The following is a 14,477-nucleotide window of genomic DNA, read 5'->3' as shown; positions in this document are numbered from 1 at the left end:
TGAAGAAAATGAAATGCTGCTGAAAGACTGACTAGCTGATGAATCACTTTAAATACCTAAAGTACATTTATTGATACAGGCCCATAAAACCGACTGGCTAGAATTACAATTCCAGGGAGAATATAGGAGAAAAAGTACGGAGCGTTGTGAAAGTCATAAAAAGTATGTTACTAACAGTTAAAAACTGTTTTTAAGTTTATACACTGAGGGGAAAAAAGGAGAAAGCAGCCCCCAAAATAAAACAAGAACCAACGTGTCCACCATCAAGCTTAAGAAACAGAAAATAAGCACTACCCTAAATTAGCGGAACTTCAATGTGCTGGACCAGCACATCAGCATCACCTGGAACTTGTAAAGAATGCAAATTCTCAGGCCCCATCTCTACCTACTGAATTAGAAGATGGTGGGCCCAGGACTGTCTTTTAACAAGCCCTCCAGATGATTCTGATGTTCCCTAAGGTTTGAGAATCACAATGTTATTACCCCTTATGTTCATCCCCAGCTACAGTTTTCTCCCTTCTTACCAGGTATAATCACTTTCCTGAATCGTTATTCATCATTCCCTTGATTTTCTTTATAAGTTTTCCATATATATCTATCCTCATTTAGTTTTCCATTTATAAAAATACAATCACGGGTATGTATGCTTCTGTGACTTGCTTTATTTGCCCAACATTATTCTTTGGCCTGATTTATCCATGGTAGTGTATACAGTGGTGGTACGGCTGCTCTCAGTTCCTAGAGGCGCAACATGGCTGTTTACTTCCTCAAAACAACAAAGGAGAGTCCTGAGAGTGTCTGATAGCAAGACGGAGTCTTACATAATGTAACATAATCAGGAGTGACATCCCATCACCATTGCCATGTTCTAGCAGTTAGGAGCAGGTACTGCCCACACTCAAGGGGAGGGGACCTCAAAAAGGCATAGAGGATTCCATAGGATCTTGGGGGCCCTCCTCAGAGTCCAACTGCCACACTCACTACCCATTAAGATACCACCCTTTCTTGGCAACAAAATGAACAAATTCCTGGAAAACTTTTGGACTGAGACTTTTTCTAAATTAGGCACAACAAATTCCTAAACAAAATATATAAAACAAAGTCAACCAAAGATGTGGCTGGAATCCAACTGCACTATTCAGAAAATGTTTAGACACATGTGAGATCGAATATCACAACAGAGTACGATGCAACATGCGTGGAAATGGCAGTCAGGTGACCTGGGTGCTTGTTCTGGTTTTGCTGCTTACCTTAGTTTCCTCACAGGTAAAAACACTTGTACTAGATAATATCTAAAGTTCCTTTCACTTCTAAGATGCTGATTCTGAACTGCAAATTAATTTGAGATTTGAAAAACCTTTTATTATTATTGTTTTTGCTCAGGAAGATTCCCCTGAGCTAAGGTCCGCTGCCAATCTTCCTCTTTTTCCATGTGAGCCACCGCCACAGCATGGCCACTCACAGACGAGTGGTGTAGGTCCACACCAGGGAGCCAAACCCAGGCCACTGAAGCAGAGCATGCCAAACTTAACCACTAGGCCACCAGGGCTGGCCCTGGAAAACCTTTTAAAGCAAAGGTCCAAGATACAATTCAGGCAGTCCATGAACTTGGCTGAGAAATATTAATTTTTAACTAACCTATTAACTGAAATTTTACATCCTGTTCAATTATGAATGTAGGCAACAAAATAATTTTAGGATATGTGCATTTTTCATAAAAAGATATCAGATATTTTCATATTACATTACAGATATTGTAGATACCTTAGAATAACATTTATAATCATCAATACTTGAAGATTAAGATAGTAATCTTGAGAAATCAGGCTTGCTGCTAGAACATACTAATTAATGAGTTAAAGAAGTACATTACCGTATCAAAAATTTGTTTCTTCAATATCTAACTATATTTCAGTATAATTGGGTTCTGTTGTTATCGTGTTTATTTTATTTTGTGATTTCAAGTCATATTCTTAGATGTGGTCCACAGACTTCATTACAGTGCCAAAAGAAGTACACAGTACAAAAATAGCTAAAAACCCTTGTTTTCAGGAAAACTCTTCTCAGTAACGTTTCTCTTTTAATTCATTTACAGCATGGGGCTGTGGTTCAGAGGCTGGAGGTTTATAGTTCCACAGCTAGGGGCCAAATCTGCCCTCCATCAATTACCAGCTGTGTGACCTTGGGCAAGCTGTTTAACCTCTCTGTGCCTCAAACTCCTCATCCTTGATAGATGGGTGAGAGAACATTTAGAGAGCTGTTATAAGGATTAAATGAGAGCTCCTGAAAAGCATTTAGAACAGTGCCTAGGACAGTAAGGACACAGTATTATTTCCATAAGCAGACATATTATCACACTGTCCTATAAGAGCACAAATCTCAGTTTGGAGAAGACAATTAAAAAGAAATGTGGCTTCCATACGCCAGTTTAAAGGTAAGACTGAGTTAGTCAAAATAGAACAGTAACCCATTTAATTTTCTAAAAACAGGGGCCAGCAAACTACGGCCTGTGGGCCGAATGCATCCGGAATGTCTATCTTTTTTTACAGCCTGTAAGCTAAGAATGTAAAAAGCATTCATTTTGAAATGGTTGGGGGGAGGGGAGGAATCAAAAGAAGAATACTATTTCATGACATGTGAAAATGATATAAAATTCAAATTTCAGTGTTCATCAGGTTCTAATGAAACAGCCGCAGTCAGTCATCCAAGTATTGCCTACAGCTGCTTTTGTACTATGACAACAGAGTTGCGCAGCTGTAACAGATCATGTGACCCACAGCAAGCCTAAAATTATTTATTCTCTGGCCCCATATAGAAAGGAGTTTGCTGACCTCAGTTCTAAAATGTGCAAACAACAACAACAGATAAGACACGGCAAGTTGCTTGAGTCAATGTCGACTTTCAGCTCAGCATGTGTAGAAAACTAATGATAAATGTTTCTACATACACTGATATAATGACTGATATTTATTAAGAGCTCAAGACTGTTCTAAAGCTTTCCATAAATTATTTCATTTAATCCTTACAATAACTTTAGTGTGTATTATTATCATTCCCATTTTACAGATGAGGCAAGTTATGCACAAAGAGATTAAGGAACTTTCTTAGCTCCACAAAACAGGTTAGGCCTTAGAACCAGAAAAGGCAAGCTTTCATTCGTCCAAATTTCTCTTTCTTTAGGGTGGGATGAATGTAAAACTTCAGAGAACAACAGTGAGCATGCAATCACTATAAATGCTTGTGGATACCACTAGCGGGACAAAGTATCACTTCGGGAAATTCCCTTCAATGGAAAAAGTCAAATCCATCATAGTGTTTTCTTCTCTGGGTGCTCATGACACAAGTGCGCTCAGTTTGTGAAAATTCACTGAGCTGTATAATTAAGGAAGGTGCACTCTGCACTCTTCTATTGTACATTACACATCAACAATAACCAGTTTTTAAAAGGCTGAAACCTGCGCCTCACCCCAGACCAATTAATTCAAAATCTTGGGGCTACCAGTTCCCCAACTTATTTCACCATTCAGAAATTTTTTTCCCCCTCGAGGAAAGATGTGCCTTGAGCTAACACCTGTTGCCAATTTTCCTCTTTTTGCTGAGGAAGATTCACCCTAACATCCATGCCCATCTTCCTCTATTTTGTATGTGGGTCACTGCCACAGCATGGCTGCTGACGAGTGGTGTAGGTCCACACCCAGAAACCGAACCTGGGCCACTGAAGTGGAGCACGCTGAACTCAACCACTAGGCCATGGGGCCAGCCCCCAGAATATTTTTATTTCACGTGTACTTGTTTGTTCTTTTTTTTACAAATAAAAATTACAGATTACATTTTCTGCAACGCTCTGACACCTCACAGGTATGTTTTGCAGAAGGTGTTTCAAAAATGCTGGAAAATCATCTACCTCGTTGCCTCAGCACAGAACAGCAGGTTCTGTCTTTCATGGAAGAACTCTTCATCACACTGGTAGGACCTGTGCGGCCACCCCCACAAAAGGATAATGAATATTGCAAGCACTGGGCACCCTGGGCTCTTTTTGCTTCCTTCCACGTGAGACTCTTTTTCCTATTATCCTTCGATAGCAGAAAAATCAAGGAAGCAGCTGCTGGCAAAAGTGAAGGGAAGAAACTTCTTTCTCTCCTCCCCATCACAAGTCTTGAAAATTTTAGGACAATTGACTAGGGTCTTTTTTTTTTTTTTTTTTTTTAAAGAAATTAATGCCTCATTTCAAAAGAAATGATTTAGGAGTAACTGAGAGCGTGTTGTAAAAAGGAGGAAACTGACACTTAGAAGAGCTGCTGTAACTCAGCACTGTGGAAAGGGAGCAGGCAGTGCTGCACCTCTCCCGAATGCTGCCTCTGTGCAGCCCACGAAGACAGCAGTTGTGGAGAAGACGGAGAAACAGGACGGAACGAACTCTATCAACATAGCTTTGATAAGATAGATACATTCTAAAATACAGAAATACCTATGTCTATTTGTGGGAAATACACACATGTGAAAAAGAAACCCAGGCAGTACACCTCACCTCAGGGAGGCAAGTAGGGATATCTGCTCTATACTATATTGGGTGATTTTTTTAAACCTAATTTTTTATACCGCCAAAATGCATTAATTTTATATAAAAAAGACAGAACACGAAGGGGTCTGAGCTATAGGCCTAAAATTCAGATTCTATGATTGATGAAAGATCTGAACTCCTGTTCTTTCAACTCTCTGTACTTCATCTTGCCCTCGTGGGAATTATTCATCTTCTAACTGGCTACATGACCTGATAAATAACTTAAATTCTCTGGATGTGCTGTTTCCTCTCCTATAAAATGGGACCTTCTCAATCTATGAGATGACCTCCTACCATCTCTCCTTCATCAACTCACAAGAAGACTGAGAAAACAAAATGAACCCAAATGAAAATATAACAAATGACAGGAAAAGGTTGCATCTAAGCTGAAAATATTCTGTAGAACATCCATTATTTTCAAATTAATTGTTTTTAAAGGGAATATTATTAATTTAAGTGTGTACTTTTTCTATAATTTCTACTAGAGACTAATGGAAATATGGGAGGAATAAAATTAAACTAGGAACAAGTAGGCTATAGCCATTTACTCATGCAAAGGGTAAATGAGAACCTCTTGGTGACCAGTCCTTTACATATACATATATATAGGGTCCACTAATACCACATGTGATGATCTACAATCAACTGGTTCTTGTCCAAAAGTCTATCAAAATACAGAATTTATGATATATTGTCAATAACTAAGTAAATGTGATTAGATGCAAGCATACATCTCACCAATAGTATTTAGTTTTGCACTCTGGAAGATATGGTCAATATAACAAAAGCATGCGCAGCAGACAGCCTTTAAGAGACCCCCAAAATAATTTCTGCCTCCTGATATTCACACCTTTGTATAATCCCCTCCCCTTATGTGAGGTAGAACCTGTCTGTGGCTTGCTTTTAGTCAACAGAACATGGCAAGGGGATGTCACTCTGACATGACTATGTTATGTCATACAGGACTCTGTCTTGGCAGACTAAAGCTCTTTTCCTGCTGGCTGCGAATACACAAATTGCCATGTTGCGAGAGGCGCATGAGGCAAGGGAACCGTGGGCGACCCGTGGGAGCTGACAGCTCCCAGCCAACAGCCAGCAAGAAAACGAGGACCTCAGTCCTGCAACTGCAAGGAGAGGACTCTGCCGTCAAGCTGAATGAACTCTAATTTCTCCCAAATTAAGCCTCCAGATAAGAACACAGCCTGGCTGACACCTCGATTACAGCCCTGTGACACCCTGAGCAGAGGGCCCAGATAAGCCATGTACAGACTTCCGACCTACCAAACTGTGAGATAATAAATGTGTTTTTTAAGCTACTAAAGTTTCTGGAAATTTGCTATGCAGCAATAGAAAATAAATTCAGGGATCCTCCCCCCCAGTTAAGCCTCAAGATGACGGTAGTTCCAGCTGGTACCCTGATTGCAGCCTAGTAGGAGATCCTAAGCTAGACATGTCCAGGTAAGCTGCGCCCAGGTTCCTGACCCACAGAAACTGTGATATAATACGTTTTTGTTGTTTTAAAGTTGCTAAGTTTTAGGGGCTGGCTCCGCGGCATAGCAGTTAAGTGTGTGCACTCCGCTGCTGGCGGCCGGGGTTCAGATCCCGGGCGCCCACTGACGCACCGCTTGTCAGGCCATGCTGTGGCGACGTCCCATATAAAGTGGAGGAAGATGGGCACAGATGTTAGCCCAGGGCCAGTCTTTCTCAGCAAAAACAGAAGGACTGGCATGGATGTTAGCTCAGGGCTTATCCTCCTCACAAAAAAAAAAAAAAAAAAAAAAAAAAGTTGAAGTTGCTAAGTTTTGGGCCAGCCCTGGCGGCCTAGTGGTTAAATTTAGTGTGCTCTGCTTCGGTTCGGTTCCCAGGTGTGGACCTACACCACTTGTCTCTCAGTGGCCATGCTGTGGCAGCAGCTCACATACAAAATAGAGGAACATTGGCAAAAGATGTTAGCTCAGGGTGAATCTTCCTCAAGCAAAAAAAAAAACTTGCAAAAAAAAAAACTTGCTAAGTTTTAGGGTAATTTGTTACACAGCAGTAGATAACTAACACGGCATCAAACAGGCAAGAGTACAAACACTGAAAGGAAGTGGGATGATAATCCTAGAAAATCAAAAGAGAATCAATTAAAGAAAAATCAAGGTCAATAAACCAGGCAGATTCCAGATATATACATATAGAGGAATATATTCTAAAGTACTTGTAGTATGAATGTGATTCTACTCTTAACAGCAACAAAAATTAAAATAGCCAGGAATGTATCTGACCCAAATGAATAAAGTTGTAACTTTTTACTGCTTAAATAAAAAAGCAATCTCAATATTGTAAAAATGTCAATTTTGTCCAACTTCATTCATAGCTTTATTTGATTCTAATCAAAATAAGGGAATTTATTATAAAATCAGTAAAAAATCAGTAAAAAATCAAACAGATATCATACCAACAGGGAAGGGAAGATTTACTGCATAAATGGTATGAGATGACTTTAGCTATTTAGATCTTCAATCACAGCCTGCCCTCCTCCATCTTCATCATCATGCACAGAAGACTATAAGCTCCACAGGGGACAGGAGACACTTTTCTCCTACCAGCACCTAGGGGTTGGCGTGTCCTGGGCAACGTCCAGAGCTGCCATGGGTAGAGGAACACTCCCATGCAACAGTAAAATAGAACAATCTGTGAGGAGGGCAGCCTGGCAAATTTTAAATGGGCATTTCTTTTGCTTGATCTTCAATCAACACACCAATAGAAGAAATGACCCAAGTACACAACAGGTAATTCAAGTACACAAAAATTACAAATACACCCAAGAAACCTAAGAAAGGATGTTGAACATGTGAAGAATGATCAATGAAATGCAAGTTAAAATAGCTTCCACCTATCAGATTGGTCAAGATTAGAGACATCAAGTCCAGTCAATTTCAACCTTCATAGTAGTCTCCCACTCTATCCACTTCTCTCCTCTCTCGCCTGATTAACTCATTAGCCCCTATTTGACCTCCTGTTTCCCCTCCTGCCCCACGATGCTTCTTTAAAAACACCAATCTCACCACACCCCTGATCTCCTTGCTTTTAGGCTATATGCCCAAATTCTTAAGCAACCCTACAAGGCCTATTAGGCTCCAACTCCTATTATGCTGTGGCCATGCTGATTCTGTGAGCTGAAATGCCTGCAGAAGACAAGTAGGTAAAGAAAATAAGTGAGGCGGGCCACATGAACACAACAGATGGTGAGTGACAATCAGCTCCAGCATGGGAGAGCAATAAGGAATGCTGGGGACTGAGGCATAGCAGAGCACACAGGCCCTGTTTTCCCTCCAGTTGATGGGTGTCTTGATGGGTGCCAGACCATTAGATGTTTTCTCAGCTATAAATTGGGATTTTAAATGTGAAATCTTGTTTTAGATGTTGGCAACAAACCAAAATTTAACACTCAGAGGCCAAGACTGTGCAGCTCAAATGAACAGTTTCTGAATCACAGGGGACCTTCTAATCTCCAGGTTCTACTCTAGGGTATCAAACCCTAGACAATCACTCCTCCCACCTGCGATTCCTTGGTGGGTTCGTTCGTTCATTTGTCCATTTATTTACTTGGCTTTATAATATATGGACACTGGCCTGGGGAAACGCCTATGTGAAGACTCAGTTCACGCATCACTTCCTCACACCAGGTTATATGCTCTGTTGACTACAGAGCACTTGTCATGGGAAGTGTATAATTTGCAATTGTGTAACCATTACTGTAATTATTATAGCACAGGACTGTATGTTCCCTGAGGGACCTGAAGAGTGTCTGTCTGTTCCACTAGTACCTGCTGGCCAGCATAGAGAGGGCAGTGTCTAGAGTGAGGGTCAGGCAAACAGACACCATCAGGCACTGATGGTTCAAGGGTAAAATGGAGCAATCTCGGGGGTGGGCAGCCTGGCAATTTATTTTAAAAATCTTAAGTGGGCATTTCTTTTGACTGAAAACTTCATTATCATGTTGGAGTGGTCAGATGAGAGATGATTTCCCCCTTTCCTTTCTCCTCTTTGTTTGGCACAACAACTTGAATATTCTAGCGGGGGGAAAGTCATTATATTAACAGTGAGTCCAGGAGCAATAACTCTCCCTTAATGAATACATACTTCCACCCTGAAAAAAATGGCATTTCGTCACTCTTACTCACCTTGTAACTACAAGTTCATTGCACATTAGTGTCGGGCCTGGTTTCCCAGCCCTGACACCTAAGAGTGGATTTAATAGGACAGAAATATTTCAGATCCCATCTTTAACTGTCTGAAAAATATCAACCATAACACCCCAAACTTATACATGGATTGGAGGGCCAGAGGCTGGGAAACTCATTTTGTCTCAGGTTTTTGAGAGTTGGTCCTGTAGTTCCGTTCTGTGTAGAAATGTAGTAGCAAAGAAAATGTAGATCAAGTTAGGGACAAAACAAGGGACAAGGCAATATCGGGAATATCCTTTATTTGACATAGATAAAATTTTCCTCCAAACTTCTATGCATCTCAAATGTATTGGAGAGCTGTTTACTTGGCAGTTATGGTGTGAAGGAGCCTAGAAACTTCATGTTAAAAATTATACTACTGGGGCCAGCCCAGTAGTGCAGTAGTTAAGTTCGTGCACTCCACTTTGGTGGCCCAGGGTGCTGGGGTTTGAATCCCGGGCGAGGACCTACACACCGCTTATCAAGCCATGCTGTGGCAGGTGTCCCACATATAAAGAAGATGGGCACGGATGTTAGCCCAGGGCCAGTCTTCCTCAGCAAAAAAAGAGGACGATTGGCAGATGTTAGCACAGGGCTGATCTTCCTCACCAAAAAAAAAAAGGATGATTGGCAACAGATGTTAGCTCAGGACTAGTCTTCCTCACAAAAATAAATAAATAAAAAAATAATAAATTATGCTACCGTTTATGTGAACAACAGAAGATACCCCGAGGGCAGAAATGCAGTAAAATCTAGTTTTAATTTGTTAGGCAACATTTTACCAATACTGCAAACAAAAAGGAGAAAGAAAGTCATATGCTGAGAGGAAAAAATTCTACAGTTGAATATGTTAGCTGGTAGATCCAGGAGTAAGGGGTGTAGACTTGTAAGAGTGAAATAAAGTCAAGGATTACGATAAAATTAAAACTCAACTGCAGAAGGAGCCAAACACAGGGCTTGGGAATCCACTTGTAAATACTCAGTCTATACTAGTACGTATTGGCCAATGATCAGTTCTGGTTTGTTACAGGAGACATGAAACATCACCATGACTAGTTAATTAGTGGTCTCTGCAAGAAATCCTTAGTAAGATCAGGATTACTCACGTGATATCCCTTCGTTGATAGCAGCCCTGAAGCAGGCAGGCAATTAGGTCACTGATGAACTCTGCGTCATCTCTGTGAAGAGCTGCTTCTAACTCCTGAGAACGAGGAGGAGAAAGACTGAGAAATCAAACACAGAGATGTCTTAAAATCCACCCACCCCTCCCTTCCACCACCACCACCACCACCACCATCACCCCCAAGCAACTGAATGGCCAGTGCAGCAGGAGTGCCTCTTGTGGATCAACTCTGCCCTTCCTCCCACAGTTATTGCCGGAAGAGCACGACAGCTCAGCTCTTTGTTTTCCCATGCTCCCACTGCTCCTTATAAAGCTCATTCCTTTTGTCTGCACACCAGAAGAAACACACATATATCTCCCTTCATAAATCAAGGCTAGCATAATTATCAAAGAGCTTAACATATAAATATGCTGCTGTTTTCTATTTTAACGGCAAGAGAATAAAGGAACAAATATGTAATTAATTAGAAAGTATTCTTCATTTACTTAACAGTTTCAACAGGTAAACCATCTGCAACAGCTTTAAAGAACCACTCATATATATTTTGGTGAGGAAAATTGTCCCTGAGCTAACATCTGTTGCCAATCTTCCTCTATTTTGTATGTGGGACACCACCACAGCATGGCTTGATGAGAAGGTGTGTAGGTCCACGGCAGGGATCTGAACCCACCAACCCACCATCATTTGGCGGCGAAGGCCACCAAGGAGAGTGCTCGAACTCAACCGTTACGCCACTGGGCCAACCCAAGAACCACTATATTTTGGGGGAAAAAAAACACTGGTAGTAAGCAATTTGGGAATTTTTATTGTGAGGACACTACACTCACATGACTGATGATAGGAGATTGCTAGAACGGAGATTAATCTTACACCATCTGGAGAGAAGTGAGGTAATGTCTATATTAATGATCTAACGCTAGGTGAGATGTATTTGCTTTCCTTGGGGTTCAGGTAGACAATGCCAAAGATTTAGCTTGTCTGAGCACAGTAGTCTAAACAAAGCTTAGTTGAGAAGAGCTACAGGGACAAAAAGTGACAGTGGGGAATTCTAAAAGATCTTATTTCTCTTCTCAATCTCCCATAATAAAACCAGTATCTTCTGAGATGATGAAATATGGATGTTCTAAATCATCAACTCTGGTGACGCAAAGTTTGCCTGCCTTCTTTCAACCAGCACGCTGTCTATTTTCTGCATGCAAACCATTTTCCAAGGGTCCACTATGCCTATGATTTGACCAGCTCATGACCAGATCTTTATTTATCCACATCTATAAACCAAACTTTCAAGGGTCTTATTAATGGTTCTGAAAGTACAAGGTGTCCATAAGATGCAACTTCTGACCTTGACACCAATTACAAGGCAGTGTATACTAAAGAGGGTAGTCTGCTTCTAGTATAAAAACAGTAAAATTCTTTTGTAAACTATATTAATTGTTCTATTTATTATTTTATTTTTAAAAATTCCTAAGTTTGTAAACACTCACTCTGTAAAAACTTCACAGGATGAAAAACTGCTAAGCACACTGACACAAATAAACAAAATACAAACTACCCTGAGGCAGTTCCCCAGGTGAATGCAACTCAAAATTCAAAGACAAGGCTCAAACTTGAAAACATTTTGCTTGCCTTAAACACAAATTTGGGAATTATTAACATATCTATAGCAATGGTTCTTATTCTTATACTAGCTTATTAATTCCTTTGGGCAGAGTTCTTTTCTACATTCTAGTTAGTGATTATCCAGAAAAATAAGAAACTCTACCAACCAGAGATAACAAGGATCTGAACTATAATTAGTCAGAATTCATTTATTTGACAAATATTTACTGGGCACCCACCTTGTGTAAGATAATATAGTACTTCCCAAGCACTGGGGAGCTTACTAGTTAGGAGAGATAAGATAGTACAAAAAATGACAAACAAAGTAATTAGCACTATTAGGTACAGAAAAGGTACTCCAGGTGCTGTGGGAGTTGAGAAGAAAAGGATTACTTCTGGCTCTGTGAAGCCTGAGAGATTTCATGAAAACGCGGCACCTGAGCTGGAAAACCAGTGACCTATGTGACAATGGAGAGGCAGGGCGTAACCAGGGGCAAGGAACAACATGAGCAAAGGCATCAAACAGATAGCAGGCTCAGTTTAACTATTCTGTAGATTATGTGAGGGGAGTCATGTGAGCTAAGATTGAAAGCCAATACTGAACACCGAGCTAACGAGTAAGGCCTTTCTTTGGAAGACAACAGGGATCCACTACAGTTATTTATAGAGGAAAGGCACACTGAGATGAATCCATATGCTGTGTATGTAAGACGAATTCTAGTAGCAGAGGGGAGGAGGCGAAAATGTTCAGCACAAGCAACAGCCCAGGAGAAAGATGCTGAAGGATTTACTGAACGAGAGAAACAGCAGGAAGGAGAAAACACGAATTGAAGATCTGACAGAAGTAAATGAGAGACAAAGCAAGGGAAGATTTGAATGACTCATATTTTAAGCCTGGTCGACTGGGCAAGACTCCAAAATACACTGCAATTATAATAGAAGCCAAACCCTTGAAGCAAAAAGTCCCAGGCCATCTCCTTTGACAGATAAGCCAGAATGACCAAATGCTATATAGAACTGGAAGGGAAATCACAGAACATATTATTTCAAGTCTCTCAATTTAAAGATAAACTAGGTCCAGAAAGGTGAACTAACTTCTCCAGATGCACTCAGCAAATCACAGCCAAGTGAAACCCAGATCACCCAGTGCAGTGCTCTTCCCACAAACTAAGTGGCTTCCCACTGGCTCAGGCACTCTTGTCCTAGAAAGGCCTGACATGTTTCAACATTTACAATAATCGCCTCATTAAGCCCCCATACAGCACTCTCCCTATGTAGAAGGAAATCCCTTCCTGTCTCCCTTCTGCCAAGCCATACTGTAGTCCCTTACACGGAAAACTTGTATCTATACAATCTTCCTAGCTGAGTTTCACTTTGCGGATTCTTCCAGCACCTCCTTCATCTGTATATGTTGACACATTGTTACACATTTCTATTGATGCTCTGTCCTTTTCCCCATGGTGTCAATTAAGAGCACAGTGTGATTCTTGATTAAAGGCGCTGTAGTCTGTACTAAGTGATGCTTCCTAGTGTTTTTAAAGAACAGTACCAAGTTAAACTAAGATAAAGGCCACATTGGAAGAGTTAAGAACTGGGAAGGCTTTACCAAGGAGGGGACCACAAGGAGTTTACCACAGATCACTGGAGGCGTGCCAGGATTCCTAGAAGCCACAGGAGACATGTGGATCACTTTTATTCTGTAGTAAATAATTTAAATTATTTTATAAAACAATCATACTGTAGAGCAAAATGCAAAATCTGCATTAATTTTTAGCAGAGATTCCTAAAAAGATGTCACTCTTGTAGGAATAAGTTCAAGCTATACCACTAAGGCCCTTTCTCTTTCATCTCTGGTCTCCCAGCCGCAGACATTCTCTTCCAGCTTAGGTGGAAACACTGGACCAGGGCATTTCCTTCCTATCAGTGTCACTTCACCAGAGGCAAGTTCTAGCTGTCCAGTTTCTAACTATAATATTGTTCTCTGAGGAGGCAAAACCAAAATGTTGTAGCAATAGTGTCACTGAATGCCCCTTCTGTTCCTTAAAAATAACACAGTGTTAGTTTTATTCACCTCCTATTCATAAGCTGCTCATGGAAAAGGAACGTTCTTGTTTTCTTCTCTGGGGCCATACATATAACATTAGCATAGAAATTAGCAAATAGTAGGTAGTCAAATTAACTCATAGATATATATTTATATATACTTCACCTACTATATGCCAGACAGTAGGGATATAAAGGTGAATAAGAAAGCCCAATACCTTTATGGAAGGATGGAAGGGAAAAGGAAGGGAGGGAATCTGGGAGGGCTAAACTATGAAGCCAGAAATAAGAAATTTTAATTTATTTATTCTTTATTGTGTTCGCTACTGTCTCCCTAGCAACTAGATCAGTGCCTGATGCAGAATCAATGTTTAAATATTTTTGAGTGACTTGCTATCATTGACTGAATGATAGCAAAGAATTACGAGACAAAGTAATAAATGCTATATTAAATACTTAAATGATATGGGAAAATGGGAAAAACTAGAGAAACTGAGGATAGCATAGAGTAAGACTTTGCCAAGGAGATACATTTGCATGGGGCCTTGAAGGGGAGACTCTTACCTGGCACAGGCACAGTGAGGAAGAGTATGTGAAGTTCATGGCATGTGTACAGGTACCAAGTGCTCTCCCCAAAGGGGAGATGGTAATTAGAGAACAGCAGACAGGACAAGCCTATTTCTTGAGGAGCTTCTCTGAAAACCACACCAAAGAGTGTGGATTTTCCTTCCATACGCAATCAAGTCTGAAGACGGAGAGTGAAATGATCAGACCTCTGTCTCAGACAAAGAGTTCTCAGAGTAGCATGCAGAACGACTGCAGGGTAACCAGAGGTGACCAACCTGGCAGCGTCAGCATCACCTGGATGCTTGCTGGAAGCACAGCACCTCAGGCCCCACGATAGACTTACTGAAACCAGAACCTGCGTTCGAACAAGAG

General features: G+C 40.7%; 1 protein-coding gene across 7 annotated transcripts in view; it reads right to left on the bottom strand.

Moving 5' to 3' along the window:
• Window positions 1-14,477, bottom strand: part of LOC131416483 (chromatin remodeling regulator CECR2) — a 161,827-nt gene that overhangs the window by 53,738 nt on the left and 93,612 nt on the right. For 5 of the 7 annotated variants that reach the window (XM_058559147.1, XM_058559146.1, XM_058559148.1 and 2 more), the window contains exon 2: window positions 9,879-9,973. The exons of 1 other annotated variant lie outside the window; for it this stretch is intronic. In XM_058559147.1, coding sequence (XP_058415130.1) covers window positions 9,879-9,973 — 95 coding nt within the window. Of the gene's footprint in view, window positions 1-9,878; window positions 9,974-13,101; window positions 13,155-14,477 lie in introns of those variants that run through there. One more of the 7 variants, XM_058559151.1, reaches the window with a different exon arrangement.

The sequence above is a fragment of the Diceros bicornis genome, chromosome 17, assembly GCF_020826845.1.
Source record: "Diceros bicornis minor isolate mBicDic1 chromosome 17, mDicBic1.mat.cur, whole genome shotgun sequence".
Taxonomy (NCBI): Eukaryota; Metazoa; Chordata; class Mammalia; order Perissodactyla; family Rhinocerotidae; genus Diceros; species Diceros bicornis.
This window is presented reverse-complemented; position numbering and strand designations above follow the sequence as displayed.